The sequence below is a fragment of the Argopecten irradians genome, chromosome 8 (assembly GCF_041381155.1).
Source record: "Argopecten irradians isolate NY chromosome 8, Ai_NY, whole genome shotgun sequence".
NCBI classification, from domain to species: domain Eukaryota; kingdom Metazoa; phylum Mollusca; class Bivalvia; order Pectinida; family Pectinidae; genus Argopecten; species Argopecten irradians.
Genome location: NC_091141.1, coordinates 21,139,445 through 21,155,733, shown reverse-complemented (window position 1 = coordinate 21,155,733; position 16,289 = coordinate 21,139,445). Strand labels below are relative to the sequence as shown.

Here is a 16,289-nt window from a genome sequence, read left to right as displayed (position 1 = left end):
TGCATGCGCAATCAGTACTTCATTCCATATAAGATAGTGACACAGAATTTTTTCGGGATGCAATTAATTCTTTTTTATATTTTAAACTTAATGTAAAATTAGAAGCTCAAACTTTTCAATGGTGGTGATGGTGTAAAGTAAGTAAATTTTGTAACTGAAGAAAAATATTAAACCGATTGCTCCTGTGTTTGATAGTGAAAAAATAGTATTTGTCAGCGGTGGAGCATCTTTAAGTAACAGAGAAAATATCGAGAATCAAAGTAGACACAACTTTCATGGAGCTATGTTGAACACTATTGATGTTATATCCCATAAACAAAAGAATTTACTGCAATTTGACAATTTTGACTCATTTTCCATGGCAACAGAAAAAACGTATTGAAAATGGAAGGTACCCAATTGCAAAAGGCACAAGAAAGACAAAAGCCCATACAGAATGTCTCAAGGGTCTAAACTGAACAGTTAGGGAGTTGTAACACGTAAAACCATCACCAGGTGGAGACAGAATCTAGGATTCCATATAATGTGTGATAAATATATAAACAGGGAGAAGTTTAATCTGTCCTGCCATGTGAGACAGTTCACAATGAAACTACAAGATTCTAAAATTATGTACAGAGTAATAGTTATGGACAGTAAAAATGGATTCATTTCAATTCTATTAAGATACAGGAAAATATTCAAATAACAGGCATGTATATACACGAAGCAGAAGTATCAACTACAAAATCTATTCCATAAGCCTTGTGTAGATAAAAACAGCAATATTTCCTTAATAGATTATTTCTAACTAGTAAAGGTCATATGATGAAACCAAGGCCACATAGTCTTTCTAACATAATACACTGTCATACTCTTAACTGTCCAAAAGTAGGTCAAGAAATAACTTTATTGTTTTAAGATCAAAATTTCTGTAAATTACTGCACTAAAACTTCATAATACCATTTTCCCATGGATTTTAGTTCTTTGAAGTTTTGTTTGCGTTTACACGACTTTCCTCAGACCTTACAAATTTTATATATGTTCTTTGAAGTTTTGTTTGCGTTCACACGACTTTCCTCAGACCTTACAAATTTTATATATGTTCTTTGAAGTTTTGTTTGCGTTCACACGACTTTCCTCAGACCTTACAAATTTTATATATGTTCTTTGAAGTTTTGTTTGCGTTCACACGACTTTCCTCAGACCTTACAAATTTTATATATGTTCTTTGAAGTTTTGTTTGCGTTCACACGACTTTCCTCAGACCTTACAAATTTTATATATGTTCTTTGAAGTTTTGTTTGCGTTTGTAAGACTTTCCTCAGACCTTACAAATTACACATATGTTCTTTGAAGTTTTGTTTGCGTTTATACGACTTTCCTCAGACCTTACAAATTACACATATGTTCTTTGAAGTTTTGTTTGCGTTTATACGACTTTCCACAGACCTTACAGGTAAAGGGTCGGTGATCAGAGTGACTGACCATGTGTGAATTGAGGTTACTTTTATGAGGAAACACACGACCACAGATATCACACTCATGGACGTCTGCTCCATCAGAATGTGTGACCTTACGGTGACCTTTCAGTCCTCCAGCTGACTTAAAACCCTTGCCACACTCAAAACAAAAGAAGGGGAACTCTCCACCATGGTTAACAAGCATATGTTCCTTAAGGAGGTCACTCTGAGAATACGAATGGAGACAGATGTTACAGTTGTGCTTCCGAACCCTTTCCTCCCCTTCTGTGTCCTTCCCTTCTTCCATCTCCCATTCCGACTTCTTCATCTCTCCTTCTGTCATCCCTACAGATATAAATAAGAGTGGTGTGACTATCACAACAGAGAAAGACATCAGAAGACCAATACTTTAGAAAGATAAATCCTACAAAGCAGCACAACATCGACAGACCAATAGGCCTTCATAACACCACAACAACAAAACGGCAATGTTAAAGGTCAAGGACAGCAAGACAAGTGAAAAAAACATCCTTCATGGTCAATACATTGTTACCCTACAACACTTAAGTTCAAGGAATACATCAAGGTGTCGCCATGGCAACAAGTCAGATGCCAGAAGTTCATATGAATGTTTTGAATGTAGCAGGTCACATGACAATGAAGAGTGCCAATATATTTTTTTTCGTTTTTGTACACATATAAGCCACATTGGTATATAAACCATGTTCACTACTGACTGTAATCTGTCTGTGTTATGAAGGATAAAGAACTTGACGACTCATTAGTCATATGCAATACACAAATTAAACTTCCTAATGGTCAACTGAAGCACTAGAACTAAACAAGTCAAGTTACTTTTTTATTTATTTGATACAATAAGTATTATGCATCTTTTTCAAGAAATATTTGACTTATGTCCCTTCTTCTAAAAATGTTGATCCATACTAGGATAATCTAATTGGTTTATTTCTGTGTAACTTCCTATCAACAGCCAAGGTCATTTACGGTCATCAAAGCCACTATGGTTGGTACCCAGACACTGCCTAATTTAGGTTTCCAATTTGAAAAACGGAGACATCGGGTTATAGTAACAGAACATCCGACATTAATACCCCTCAACTATCACAGCCCTTAGTTTATTTAAATTATGGTAACCAAGAATTCTAAGCGATTTTCAAAAGTATCGTCTTTACAAAGATTCATTTAGAAATGAAGACCTTTTAGGGCAAGGATGTGTTTAACACCCAATATCTGACTTTTGTTAACTATTATAACTCCAACCGAATAAGTAACTTACATTATTCTGGAAACAGACATGGTGTCGAAGTTGATGTTTGTGTTTGAACATTTTCAGACATGTTATGCACCCAAAGGAGCGAACATCAGAGTGTCGTCGCATGTGAACCTCCAGATGACTTTTCCGCGCGACACATTTGCCGCACACTTCACACCTAAATTGCTGTCTGCCGGAGCCGTGGTATATTTTTTGGTGGTCGCTGAAGCCGCTGGCAGACTTGAATCCCTTGCCACAAAGTAAACAGAAATCCTGGTAGTCGTTCTTGTGTTGTGATAGGATATGGCCCCGCAAACTTTCCATGTCGGGGAAATATTGGATAATCTTGCAGATTTGACAGGCAAACTGTGATCTGTTAGTGTGGGATGGTATTAGCATGCCTGCACTGTCAGAGGGGGGCAAACCTACAGAAGACAAAACACGTTTTCTTAGTCACAGCTTTATTGTTACAAATAGTACAACATAGAGTAAACATCCTGAATACACATGCACAATATTACACTATGGTTGCCGGTGGTAACATCCCATAATGCAATTGAGCTTACAAGGAGGCATTGTCAGTTATCAACACAGCACCTGACAGATAGAAATGTCAGAAGTCGGTCCACGCCATCTTAAACAGGAAATATCAACTACAGTACAGAGTACAATTTCCAAATATTATATGTCATGTAAGTTAATAATCTGCACTGAAGTGTTGTTTTCACTTCCAAACTTTACACACTACCAAGACACATGGCCCAGAAAGACATCAAATAATTAGATAGGTATGTCATTGTTTATAATTCCATCACAAGATTTACTGTTGGAGATACACTCCTCTCGGAGATACACTCCTCTCTCTATATATAGCCTGCTTAATTTCATATCAAGCCAGTCTCATTGTCTTTAAGAACAATCTAGAACTATCCAATTTTACCTAACACATATCTGAGGCTATCATATTCTAAACTGTAGCACGACACACAAAACATCACATAAGGTCAATCAGTTAAGGGATCCCTCCTTAATATCTGTTGGATGTCTACAGGTATCACTTTTTTCTCGATTTAAGATTTATGTACAGTACTAAGCTTTATCAGGGATTCATCCCGACCACTGTCTTTGGTTTATGCAGTCTAGAGTTTTAACAAAGATTTGTCTTTTTTAATTTATCCTCTAATTCATTTTTTTTTAATTTAGGTTTCACAGAGGTATTGTCTTTTGATCCTGCCAAAGTCTAGATTTTCGCAGAGGAATCTTCCTTCCTGCCAAAGTTTAGGGTTTCCCAGAAGAATCCTCCTTCCTGCTCTCCACACACACATGTTCCTTCAGTGTCGTTGCGTACTTATACGTTTTCCCACACCTGTCGCATGTGAATGGCCGGTCGTCTGAGTGTGTATGTAGGTGGTGCTTCAGACTACTGTTATCAATGAACACTTTACCACAGATTTCACACGTCTTACAGTCCACTCCTCCCTCGTGTACCAGCTTGTTGTGTTTCTTGTAGCCATGGTAGGATCGGAACACCTTACCACACTCATAACAGATGTACTTGTACTGGGACCCATGACATGACCATACGTGGTCCTGTAGACCTTTCTGACCTTGACAGACCACCAGGCACAGTCCACACCCATACTGGTTTGGTCCAACACGACCTTGACTCGAGGAGAATACTCGCCTTGCACGGACATTAGATGTTGTATTTTGTAGACTTTGATCTAATTGGTAAGAATGACCTTGACTTTGCCATGCACGAACTCCTTGACCTTGAATAAGAGGATTATCCAGAATACTTGTTGCTATCTTCTTTGTTGACTGTAGATGAGATGAGTAGAGCTCCTCCAACCGTCCTTCAGTGGTGTCATCACCTAACCAAAGACAAGGGTCAAAGGTCATGTCTTAATGGAAACATTAATTAGCATAAACATGTTCACAAAGAGGTCAACCTACAAGGTTATCACCATTGTATAAAAGCATTACTGGTATGGCCATCACCATAGTTACTGATACCATTATATACCTCAACCTGTGTGGTCATTGTGTATAGAGGTCAACCTTTAAGGTCACCCAGAAGTCAATCTTTAAGGTCACCCAGAGGTCAATCTTTAAGATCACATAGAGTTCAACTTTTAAGGTCCTCACTATAGTTTAAGATATCATTATATAAATCAACCTGCCTGGTCATTGTGTATAGAGGTCAACCTTTAGGTCACAATCATAGATATGTTATGTTCTTGAAAACCTTACTATATCCAAAGGTTTTTCTTATATTTATCCCTAGTATTCTAAATACTTCTTCTCTAAATAATTATATTCTGGATTGCAAATGTTTGTTTGCTAAACCACATTCTGCATACAACATGTTTGATCTCAAATCATATTTTACAATTGTAACTTGCTGTAGAAACCAGCGAGGGTGAGAGTGATCTCAAATCATATTTTACAATTGTAACTTGCTGTAGAAACCAGCGAGGGTGAGAGTGTTAGAACGTTTGTTGTTGGTGTGTATACAGCGAGATGGGACAGCATCAGACTGTGGAGCAGATCCATTGATCGTGGCTCTGTCTGTTGTTATGATAAGACATATTGATCAAGTGTCTGCTCCTATAATCCTAGCTCCAGTAGAAAGTATATTGATCAGTCTGGCTGTAGACCTCTCGGTCCTACTGTTCCAGCCTAAAAGGCATTCAGAGCTTTTATATCTTCTTTCTTATGTCATCGATTTCTCTATGTTTTGTCTACCTATATAATATGTAGATGGTTCTAATATATCTCAAAATGTAAGTTTACACTCATCATAATTATACAGATAAAAACAAAATACTATTTTTCTATCTCATTTTTTATTAACAGAAACATATCAAATTTAAACTAACAACATATTTACATGTTTATCTTAACATCATCTAGCCAATTTGTCTATAATCATCATATCTTCTTTTTCAATTAAAAGAATTTCAAATTATTTTTTCAATGTTTGATCAACACCCTCATACCAGTATAACACAAGTCACCATACATATTTACAATCCAATACTTCATGTTAAGACAACTCTGGTACAATACAAGCAAATTTGGAATGAATCAATACTAAATTATCTCAATCTTACTGAACTCTTAATATTTCTGTTCAAAACTGAACATCAACTGTGGTAAAGCTGAGGATGATTATCATAAATTGCTCAACTCAAATACTGATGACACATCACAAGTTACACAAAATAGAATAATGGCAAAGCTTGAGCCTTCAACAGAAACTGATAACTCTTAACAGAAACTGATAACTCTTCTCAAAAGTTGTTCAAAAGAAACTAATGATGACACTCCACCAGTTAGAAACTGACGACATCCACAAAGTTTGAGCATTTATCAGGAACTGATGATGCATCACAAGTTGCTCAACACAAACTGATGACACATCACAAGTTGCTCAACACAAACTGATGACACATCACAAGTTGCTCCACACAAACTGATGCCACTGTGTCACTGTGGTACACAGGTGTGGTACTGGAGAGAGGTGATATATTTATATGACCTGCCACACTTGTCACACGTGTACGGTTTGCTGTCTGCGTGCTTCAGTTGGTGCTGTTTTAGGCTACTGTCGTTGGGGAAATTCCGTCCACATATTGGACACTTTTTGGACTCACCCCCATCTCTATGTACAAATTTCTCATGCTTTTTGTATCCTTGATAGGATTTGAAGAGTTTGCCACATTCATAACAGATATGAGTATAATGTGGTCCATGGATTTGTGTGACATGCTGACGTAATCCTTCTTTACCTTCACATCGCACCAAACACTGTCCACAACCATAAACATTGGAACCAATATGACCTTGAACTTTAGAAAGACCTTGACCCTTGTGTGACTGCCCTTGACCTAACTGCTGTAATATCATCTCTGTTGGTGGCATTACGTTGTCATAGTAACTATCTGTGTAGGATCCCAGATCGATGACTTGACCATGGCCTGGATCCTTGGCGTCACCTGACCAAAAGACAAGGTGAAAAACAATGACCTTCACTTACTAGACACAATAGGTAGAATAGGTTCACCACTAATTTACACATACTCCTCATCATGGTAGAACAAAAACCTAGAAATAGATATTTAATTAGTTAGGCCCTTCATCGCCATAATATCATCCCAGTCCCATTATCAGCACAATGTTGGACTTTTGTGTTTTTATTTGCAAGCCAGGCTTATTCTCATTGATTAGTGACGAGACACTAAAGTCATCAACATATTTGATTTGTTACAACTCTATGGTATGAACACTTGCCCTATCAGTATTTGAGATCCTTTGACACATTGTTCATTGTCTAACACAAGATTCCTCAGTATGTTACAGGCTACTTAGATGGTAACATACAAAATGTCAGGCACTCATGGTAGGAACAAAGTACAGAAGGAAATAAATCTGTGGATGTTAAGTCTTTGGACTGGTAGAAACAACACATGTGTGAGTCCTCAGACGTCTGACTGCCCTGTATATGTGGATGTTAAGTCTGTGGACTGGTAGATACAACACATGTGTGAGTCCTCAGACGTCTGACTGCCCTGTATATGTGGATGTTAAGTCTGTGGACTGGTAGAAACAACACATGTGTGAGTCCTCAGATGTCTGACTGCCCTGTATATGTGGATGTTAAGTGTGTGGAGTGGTAGATACAACACATGTGTGAGTCCTCAGACGTCTGACTGCCCTGTATATGTGGATGTTAAGTCTTTGGACTGGTAGAAACAACACATGTGTGAGTCCTCAGACGTCTGACTGCCCTGTATATGTGGATGTTAAGTCTTTGGACTGGTAGATACAACACATGTGTGAGTCCTCAGACGTCTGACTGCCCTGTATATGTGGATGTTAAGTCTGTGGACTGGTAGATACAACACATGTGTGAGTCCTCAGATGTCTGACTGCCCTGTATATGTGGATGTTAAGCGTGTGGACTGGTAGATACAACACATATGTGGATGTTAAGTCTGTGGACTGGTAGATACAACACATGTGTGTGTCCTCAGATGTCTGACTGCCCTGTTTATGTGGATGGTAAGTCTGTGGACTGGTAGATACAACACATGTGTGAGTCCTCAGACGTCTGACTCCCCTGTATATGTGGATGTTAAGTCTGTGGACTGGTAGATACAACACATGTGTGAGTCCTCAGACGTCTGACTGCCCTGTATATGTGGATGTTAAGTGTGTGGACTGGTAGATACAACACATGTGTGAGTCCTCAGACGTCTGACTGCCCTGTATATGTGGATGTTAAGTCTTTGGACTGGTAGATACAACACATGTGTGAGTCCTCAGACATCTGACTGCCCTGTATATGTGGATGTTAAGTCTGTGGACTGGTAGATACAACACATGTGTGAGTCCTCAGACGTCTGACTGCCCTGTATATGTGGATGTTAAGTCTGTGGACTGGTAGATACAACACATGTGTGTGTCCTCAGATGTCTGACTGCCCTGTATATGTGGATGTTAAGTCTGTGGACTGGTAGATACAACACATGTGTGAGTCCTCAGACGTCTGACTCCTCTGTATATGTGGATGTTAAGTCTGTGGACTGGTAGATACAACACATGTGTGTGTCCTCAGACGTCTGACTACCCTGTATATGTGAATGTTAAGCGTGTGGACTGGTAGATACAACACGTGTGAGTCCTCAGACATCTGACTGCCCTGTATATGTGGATGTTAAGTCTGTGGACTGGTAGATACAACACATGTGTGAGTCCTCAAACTGTTTATAAACTTGTAAGTCTTGCCACACTTATCACAGGAGTAAGGCCGCTCGTTCGTGTGTCTGTGTAAGTGTTGTTTCAGACTACTGTCGTTAGCGAAGGACTTTCCACACACATGACAGGTTTTACAGTCCAGACCTCTGCGATGACAAAGTTTCTCGTGTTTTTTATATCCCTGGTAAGATTTAAATAAGCGTCCGCCACATTCGATACAGATATGGGTATACTCAGGGCCATGGAAGGACAATACATGCATCCTCAGCCCCTGTTCTCCTTGGCATATGGTCTGACACAATGCACACGCAAAAGTACCAGACTCTCTATTGATCTGGTGTGACCTTTGACCTTGATTGGTGTGACCTTGACCTTTGAACTTCCCACTATATCCAGGCCTGACAACAGCTGAGGAAGTGTCTGCACTGGCTGATTGGACGTTTATAAGTTGTTCCAGACCTGGAGCATCACCTAGCCAAAGACAAAGCAAGGGAACGACCTTCAGTTACTTTTTACACAAAACAAAGCTCAAGCAAAGGTCAAACAAAGATCAAACAAAGGTCAACACACAGAACGACATTCAATTTATCCAGCTGGGCTTGTAATGAGAAATAAATCTAAACATTCCTACATCATGCACAGGCTGTCCATAGGAATATCAATGGAAATAATGCACATACATTTAAAGAAAATATATAGGGCTACTAAAGGCAATTGGAATGAATGACTAAAATGTTTATATTTCTGTACTGATGTTGCATAGCCCAGACACTGTATCAGACACTTGGGATACTGGTAAATTGAATGATGTAGTGTATTCAAGTGTGAGGTAAACAATCTCTAGAACACTAGTGACTACTGGACAGTTCTATTGTCAATGTCCCCATTACTCTCTGTATTCAAGGTCAATATTCAAGTTTATCACATACCTAAATAGATAATGTCATGACTAGATAATTATGTTGGTACAGTTCAATGTGTGTTACTTGGGATCAAAATAGAAACAAGTCCCTTGTTGTAGTAAAGTCAACAGATCAATGCGAAAAAAGAATACTGCTGATTCAGCCGATACAGGAATGATCTTTAAGCGTGTTCCTATACTTGTAAGATTTTCCACACTTGTCACAGGTGAAGGGACGTTCATCGGTGTGTTTTAATCGGTGTTGTTTCAGGCTGCTCTCGTCAGGAAATGTTCTGCAACAAATTTCACATGACTTACAGTCGGCGCCACCTCTGTGGTACAACTTCTCATGTTTCTTGTAACCCTGATATGACTTGAACAGTTTACCACAGTCGTAACATAGGTGTGTGTACTGATCTCCATGACAAGAGAACACATGGTCACGGAACTCATCTCTACTCCCACAAATCATCAAACACGATCCACAGGAAATGTCACCTTGACCTTCGGATGACCTTGTCCCTCCATGACCTTGAATAAACTGATGTTGAGGTCCCGCTGCCTGCATTACTGGACCACCATTGTTCTCACAGAAATGATCCACATATGTGCCGAGATCCATGGCAGCGGGTCCCTGTCCTGTGTTTCTGGCATCACCTGACCAAAAGACAAGGTGAAACAATGACCTTCAGTCACATGATACAAGAAACAAAGGGCGGGAATGGATAAGTGAATCTGTGTTAAATATAGACTAAAACAACCCCTCACCAGGACTGGTAAATCACAAGTGTGTTAAATATAGATTAAAACAGCCTCTGGCCAGGACTGGTAAATCACAAGTGTGTTAAATATAGACTAAAACAACCCCTCACCAGGACTGGTAAATCACAAGTGTGTTAAATATAGACTAAAACAACCCCTCACCAGGACTGGTAAATCACAAGTGTGTTAAATATAGACTAAAACAACCCCTCACCAGGACTGGTAAATCACAAGTGTGTTAAATATAGACTAAAACAGCCTCTGGCCAGGACTGGTAAATCACAGCAATCTTGTACACCTACACAGATCATTTCTCTTTACTTTCACCCTCTGTATTCAGGGTGAAGTTTGGTATCTTTATGTAAGTGTCTTTGATGTGTTATTTTTACTGGCTAGTTTGAGTGTATTTCTGTACCGGTGTAGCAGCCAATTCTTTCCCCCCTGCTGAAAGTTTCCCCGGGGAAAGAATCAGCTAGCTGAAAGTTTCCCCGGGGAAAGAATAGGCTAGCTGATTCTTTCCCCCCCTAGTTATTTTTTTCCCCCGGGGAAAGAATTAGCTAGCTGATTCTTTCCCCCCTCTCGATTTATTTCTAGGTGGGAAACTATTGGCAAGCTGATTCTTTCCCCCCTCTCGATTTATTTCTAGGTGGGAAACTATTGGCAAGCTGATTCTTTCCCCCCTCTCGATTTATTTCTAGGTGGGAAACTATTGGCTAACTGATTCTTTCCCCCCTCTGGAATTATTTCAAGGGGGTGGGAGAGACTATTGGCTAGCTGATTATCCCCCCCCCCTTCTTGATTAATTTTAGGGGGAAATATTGGGTAGCTGATTCTTTCCCCCACTTCGATTTATTTTTAGGGGGAAATATTGGCTAAATGATTGTTTCCCCTCTTCCCTCTATATTTATTTCTATAAGGGGGAAACTATTGGCTAGCTGATTCTTTCCCCCCCTTCCCTGTCTATTTATTTCTATATGGGGGAAACTATTGACTAGCTGATTCTTTCCCCCCTTCACTGTATATTTATTTCTATATGGGGGAAACTATTGGCTAGCTGATTCTTTCCCCCCTTCCCTGTCTATTTATTTCTATATGGGGGAAACTATTGGCTAGCTGATTCTTTCCCCCCTTCCCTGTCTATTTATTTCTATATGGGGGAAACTATTGGCTAGCTGATTCTTTCCCCCCTTCCCTGTCTATTTATTTCTATATGGGGGAAACTATTGGCTAGCTGATTCTTTCCCCCCTTCCCTGTCTATTTATTTCTATATGGGGGAAACTATTGACTAGCTGATTCTTTCCCCCTTCCCTGTCTATTTATTTCTATATGGGGGAAACTATTGGCTAGCTGATTCTTTCCCCCTTCCCTGTCTATTTATTTCTATATGGGGGAAACTATTGACTAGCTGATTCTTTCCCCCCTTCACTGTATATTTATAAGGGGGGAAACTATTGGCTAGCTGATTCTTTCCCCCCTTCCCTGTCTATTTATTTCTATATGGGGGAAACTATTGGCTAGCTGATTCTTTCCCCCTTCCCTGTCTATTTATTTCTATATGGGGGAAACTATTGACTAGCTGATTCTTTCCCTCCTTCACTGTATATTTATAAGGGGGGAAACTATTGGCTAGCTGATTCTTTCCCCCCTTCCCTGTCTATTTATTTCTATATGGGGGAAACTATTGGCTAGCTGATTCTTTCCCCCCTTCCCTGTCTATTTATTTCTATATGGGGGAAACTATTGACTAGCTGATTCTTTCCCTCCTTCACTGTATATTTATAAGGGGGGAAACTATTGGCTAGCTGATTCTTTCCCCCCTTCCCTGTCTATTTATTTCTATATGGGGGAAACTATTGACTAGCTGATTCTTTCCCCCTTCCCTGTCTATTTATTTCTATATGGGGGAAACTATTGACTAGCTGATTCTTTCCCCCCTTCCCTGTCTATTTATTTCTATATGGGGGAAACTATTGACTAGCTGATTCTTTCCCTCCTTCACTGTATATTTATAAGGGGGAAACTATTGGCTAGCTGATTCTTTCCCCCCTTCCCTGTCTATTTATTTCTATATGGGGGAAACTATTGGCTAGCTGATTCTTTCCCCCCCCCCTTCCCTGTCTATTTATTTCTATATGGGGGAAACTATTGACTAGCTGATTCTTTCCCCCCTTCCCTGTCTATTTATTTCTATATGGGGGAAACTATTGGCTAGCTGATTCTTTCCCCCCTTCCCTGTCTATTTATTTCTATATGGGGGAAACTATTGACTAGCTGATTCTTTCCCTCCTTCACTGTATATTTATAAGGGGGAAACTATTGGCTAGCTGATTCTTTCCCCCCTTCCCTGTCTATTTATTTCTATATGGGGGAAACTATTGACTAGCTGATTCTTTCCCCCCCCCCCCCCTTCCCTGTCTATTTATTTCTATATGGGGGAAACTATTGGCTAGCTGATTCTTTCCCCCCTTCCCTGTCTATTTATTTCTATATGGGGGAAACTATTGACTAGCTGATTCTTTCCCTCCTTCACTGTATATTTATAAGGGGGAAACTATTGGCTAGCTGATTCTTTCCCCCCTTCCCTGTCTATTTATTTCTATATGGGGGAAACTATTGACTAGCTGATTCTTTCCCTCCTTCACTGTATATTTATAAGGGGGAAACTATTGGCTAGCTGATTCTTTCCCCCCTTCCCTGTCTATTTATTTCTATATGGGGGAAACTATTGACTAGCTGATTCTTTCCCCCCTTCCCTGTCTATTTATTTCTATATGGGGGAAACTATTGACTAGCTGATTCTTTCCCCCTTCACTGTATATTTATAAGGGGGGGGGAACTATTGACTAACTGATTCTTTCCCCCCTTCACTGTATATTTATAAGGGGGGAAACTATTGGCTAGCTGATTCTTTCCCCCCTTCACTGTATATTTATAAGGGGGAAACTATTGGCTAGCTGATTCTTTCCCCCTTCCCTGTCTATATTGACTAGCTGATTCTTCCCCCCTTTCATCTATATCAAATTCAACTTGAGTAGCTGATTCTTTTCTCCCACCCATTCCCTCTATATTTATTTCTAGGTGGAAACATATGGGGATGGGGAGGGGGATTATTCAGGGTTAGCAGTTAGCATGATGTTTTAGTCCTTTCCTTGTAAATTGTGTACTTCAGTTTTCAATATGTACTGTAAAGTCTATGTCATCAGATAACTCATGAAGTCTGTTTGTACTTCATGTGCCATAATACTGGATTCTGATTAGCTTCACATATGGGTACAATTTCCAATAGTGCCAGAGGAAGCGATGTTAGATCAAATGTGAATCTATTATGACATCACTAGTACATGAGATCATTATATCTTTGCGCTTTGACCAATACGTCAAGATGGTGGTCAGGTTGTGGTGTACGGGAAGGAACTGGTTCTATATTGCTCTACTTTCAATCTTCATGAAACAGAATCTCGTTTAAAGAAACAGATTTCTGCAATAATATATATGTTGGTCTTATAATGTAACAGCATGGTAAGGAAATGCAATGGATATAACATTTCGAGGCATCCCTTTATGGCCAGCTGGTTATGAGGTCACTATTGCCTCATAGAATTGTCGAGGGATAGAATAGTGCCCTCTTAACCAGGCCATAATAGATAAGTATTATTAAAGTCAAATAGACTTGATGAAGTCATTAAACTAAAACCAAGTATCAGAGATGGGAGGGTGACATCTCTTACATTAGTATCAGAATTGGGAGGATGATATCTCTAACATTAGTATCAGAGATGGAAGGGTGATATCTCTAACATAAGTATTAGAGATGGGAGGGTGACATCTCTAACATAAGTATCAGAGATGGGAGGGTGACATCTCTAACATAAGTATCAGAGATGGGAGGGTGACATCTCTAACATTAGTATCAGAGATGGGAGGGTGACATCTCTAACATAAGTATCAGAGATGGGAGGGTGACATCTCTAACATTAGTATCAGAGATGGAAGGGTGACATCTCTAACATTAGTATCAGAGATGGGAGGGTGACATCTCTAACATTAGTATCAGAGATGGGAGGGTGACATCTCTAACATTAGTATCAGAGATGGAAGGGTGACGTCTCTCACTTAAGTATCAGAGATGGGAGGATGATATCTCTAACATTAGTATCAGAGATGGAAGGGTGACGTCTCTCACTTAAGTATCAGAGATGGGAGGGTGACATCTCTAACATTAGTATCAGAGATGAGAGGGTGACATCTCTAACATTAGTATCAGAGATGGAAGGGTGACATCTCTAACATTAGTATCAGAGATGGAAGGGTGACGTCTCTCACTTAAGTATCAGAGATGGAAGGGTGACGTCTCTAACATAAGTATTAGAGATGGGAGGGTGACATCTCTAACATTAGTATCAGAGATGGGAGGGTGACATCTCTAACATTAGTATCAGAGATGGAAGGGTGACGTCTCTCACTTAAGTATCAGAGATGGAAGGGTGACGTCTCTCACATTAGTATCAAGAGATGGAAGGGTGACGTCTCTCACTTAAGTATCAGAGATGGGAGGGTGACATCTCTAACATTAGTATCAGAGATGGGAGGGTGACATCTCTAACATTAGTATCAGAGATGGGAGGGTGACATCTCTAACATTAGTATCAGAGATGGAAGGGTGACGTCTCTCACTTAAGTATCAGAGATGGAAGGGTGACGTCTCTAACATAAGTATTAGAGATGGGAGGGTGACATCTCTTACATTAGTATCAGAGATGGGAGGGTGACATCTCTAACATTAGTATCAGAGATGGGAGGGTGACGTCTCTAACATAAGTATTAGAGATGGGAGGGTGACATCTCTTACATTAGTATAAGAGATGGGAGGGTGACATCTCTAACATTAGTATCAGAGATGGGAGGGTGACATCTCTAACATTAGTATCAGAGATGGGAGGGTGACATCTCTAACATTAGTATCAGAGATGGAAGGGTGACATCTCTAACATTAGTATCAGAGATGGAAGGGTGACGTCTCTCACTTAAGTATCAGAGATGGAAGGGTGACGTCTCTAACATTAGTATCAAGAGATGGAAGGGTGACGTCTCTAACATTAGTATCAGAGATGGGAGGGTGACATCTCTAACATTAGTATCAGAGATGGAAGGGTGACGTCTCTCACTTAAGTATCAGAGATGGAAGGGTGACGTCTCTCACTTAAGTATCAGAGATGGAAGGGTGACGTCTCTAACATAAGTATCAGAGATGGAAGGGTGACATCTCTAACATTAGTATCAGAGATGGAAGGGTGACGTCTCTAACATTAGTATCAGAGATGGAAGGGTGACATCTCTAACATTAGTATCAGAGATGAGAGGGTGACATCTCTAACATTAGTATCAGAGATGGAAGGGTGACATCTCTAACATTAGTATCAGAGATGGAGGGTAACGTCTCTCATTAGTATCAGAGATGGAAGGGTGACGTCTCTAACATAAGTATTAGAGATGGGAGGGTGACATCTCTAACATTAGTATCAGAGATGGGAGGGTGACATCTCTAACATTAGTATCAGAGATGGAAGGGTGACGTCTCTCACATAAGTATCAGAGATGGAAGGGTGACGTCTCTAATATTAGTATCAAGAGATGGAAGGGTGACGTCTCTCACTTAAGTATCAGAGATGGGAGGGTGACATCTCTAACGTTAGTATCAGAGATGAGAGGGTGTGACATCTGTAACATTAGTATCAGAGATGGGAGGGTGACATCTCTAACATTAGTATCAGAGATGGAAGGGTGACATCTCTAACATTTATCAGAGATGGAAGGGTGACGTCTCTAACATAAGTATCAGAGATGGGAGGGTGACATCTCTTACATTAGTATCAGAGATGGAAGGGTGTCATCTCTAACATTAGTATCAGAGATTGGAGGGTGACGTCTCCAACATAAGTATTAGAGATGGGAGGGTGACATCTCTTACATTAGTATAAGAGATGGAAGGGTGACATCTCTAACATTAGTATCAGAGATGGGAGGGTGACATCTCTAACATTAGTATCAGAGATGGGAGGGTGACATCTCTAACATTAGTATCAGAGATGGAAGGGTGACATCTCTAACATTAGTATCAGAGATGGAAGGGTGACGTCTCTCACTTA

General features: G+C 39.9%; 1 protein-coding gene across 9 annotated transcripts in view; it reads right to left on the bottom strand.

Annotated features, from left to right (window-relative positions):
• Positions 1-16,289, bottom strand: part of LOC138329648 (protein sister of odd and bowel-like) — a 108,772-nt gene that overhangs the window by 31,477 nt on the left and 61,006 nt on the right. The window contains exons 5-6 of one of the 9 annotated variants that reach the window (XM_069276844.1): positions 2,741-3,141; positions 1,651-1,788 (exon numbers count right to left, since the gene is read on the bottom strand). The exons of 4 other annotated variants lie outside the window; for them this stretch is intronic. In XM_069276844.1, the coding sequence (XP_069132945.1) occupies positions 1,783-1,788; positions 2,741-3,141 (407 nt within the window). In that variant the 3' untranslated portion in view covers positions 1,651-1,782. 4 more of the 9 variants (XM_069276843.1, XM_069276803.1, XM_069276813.1 and 1 more) reach the window with 4 other exon arrangements.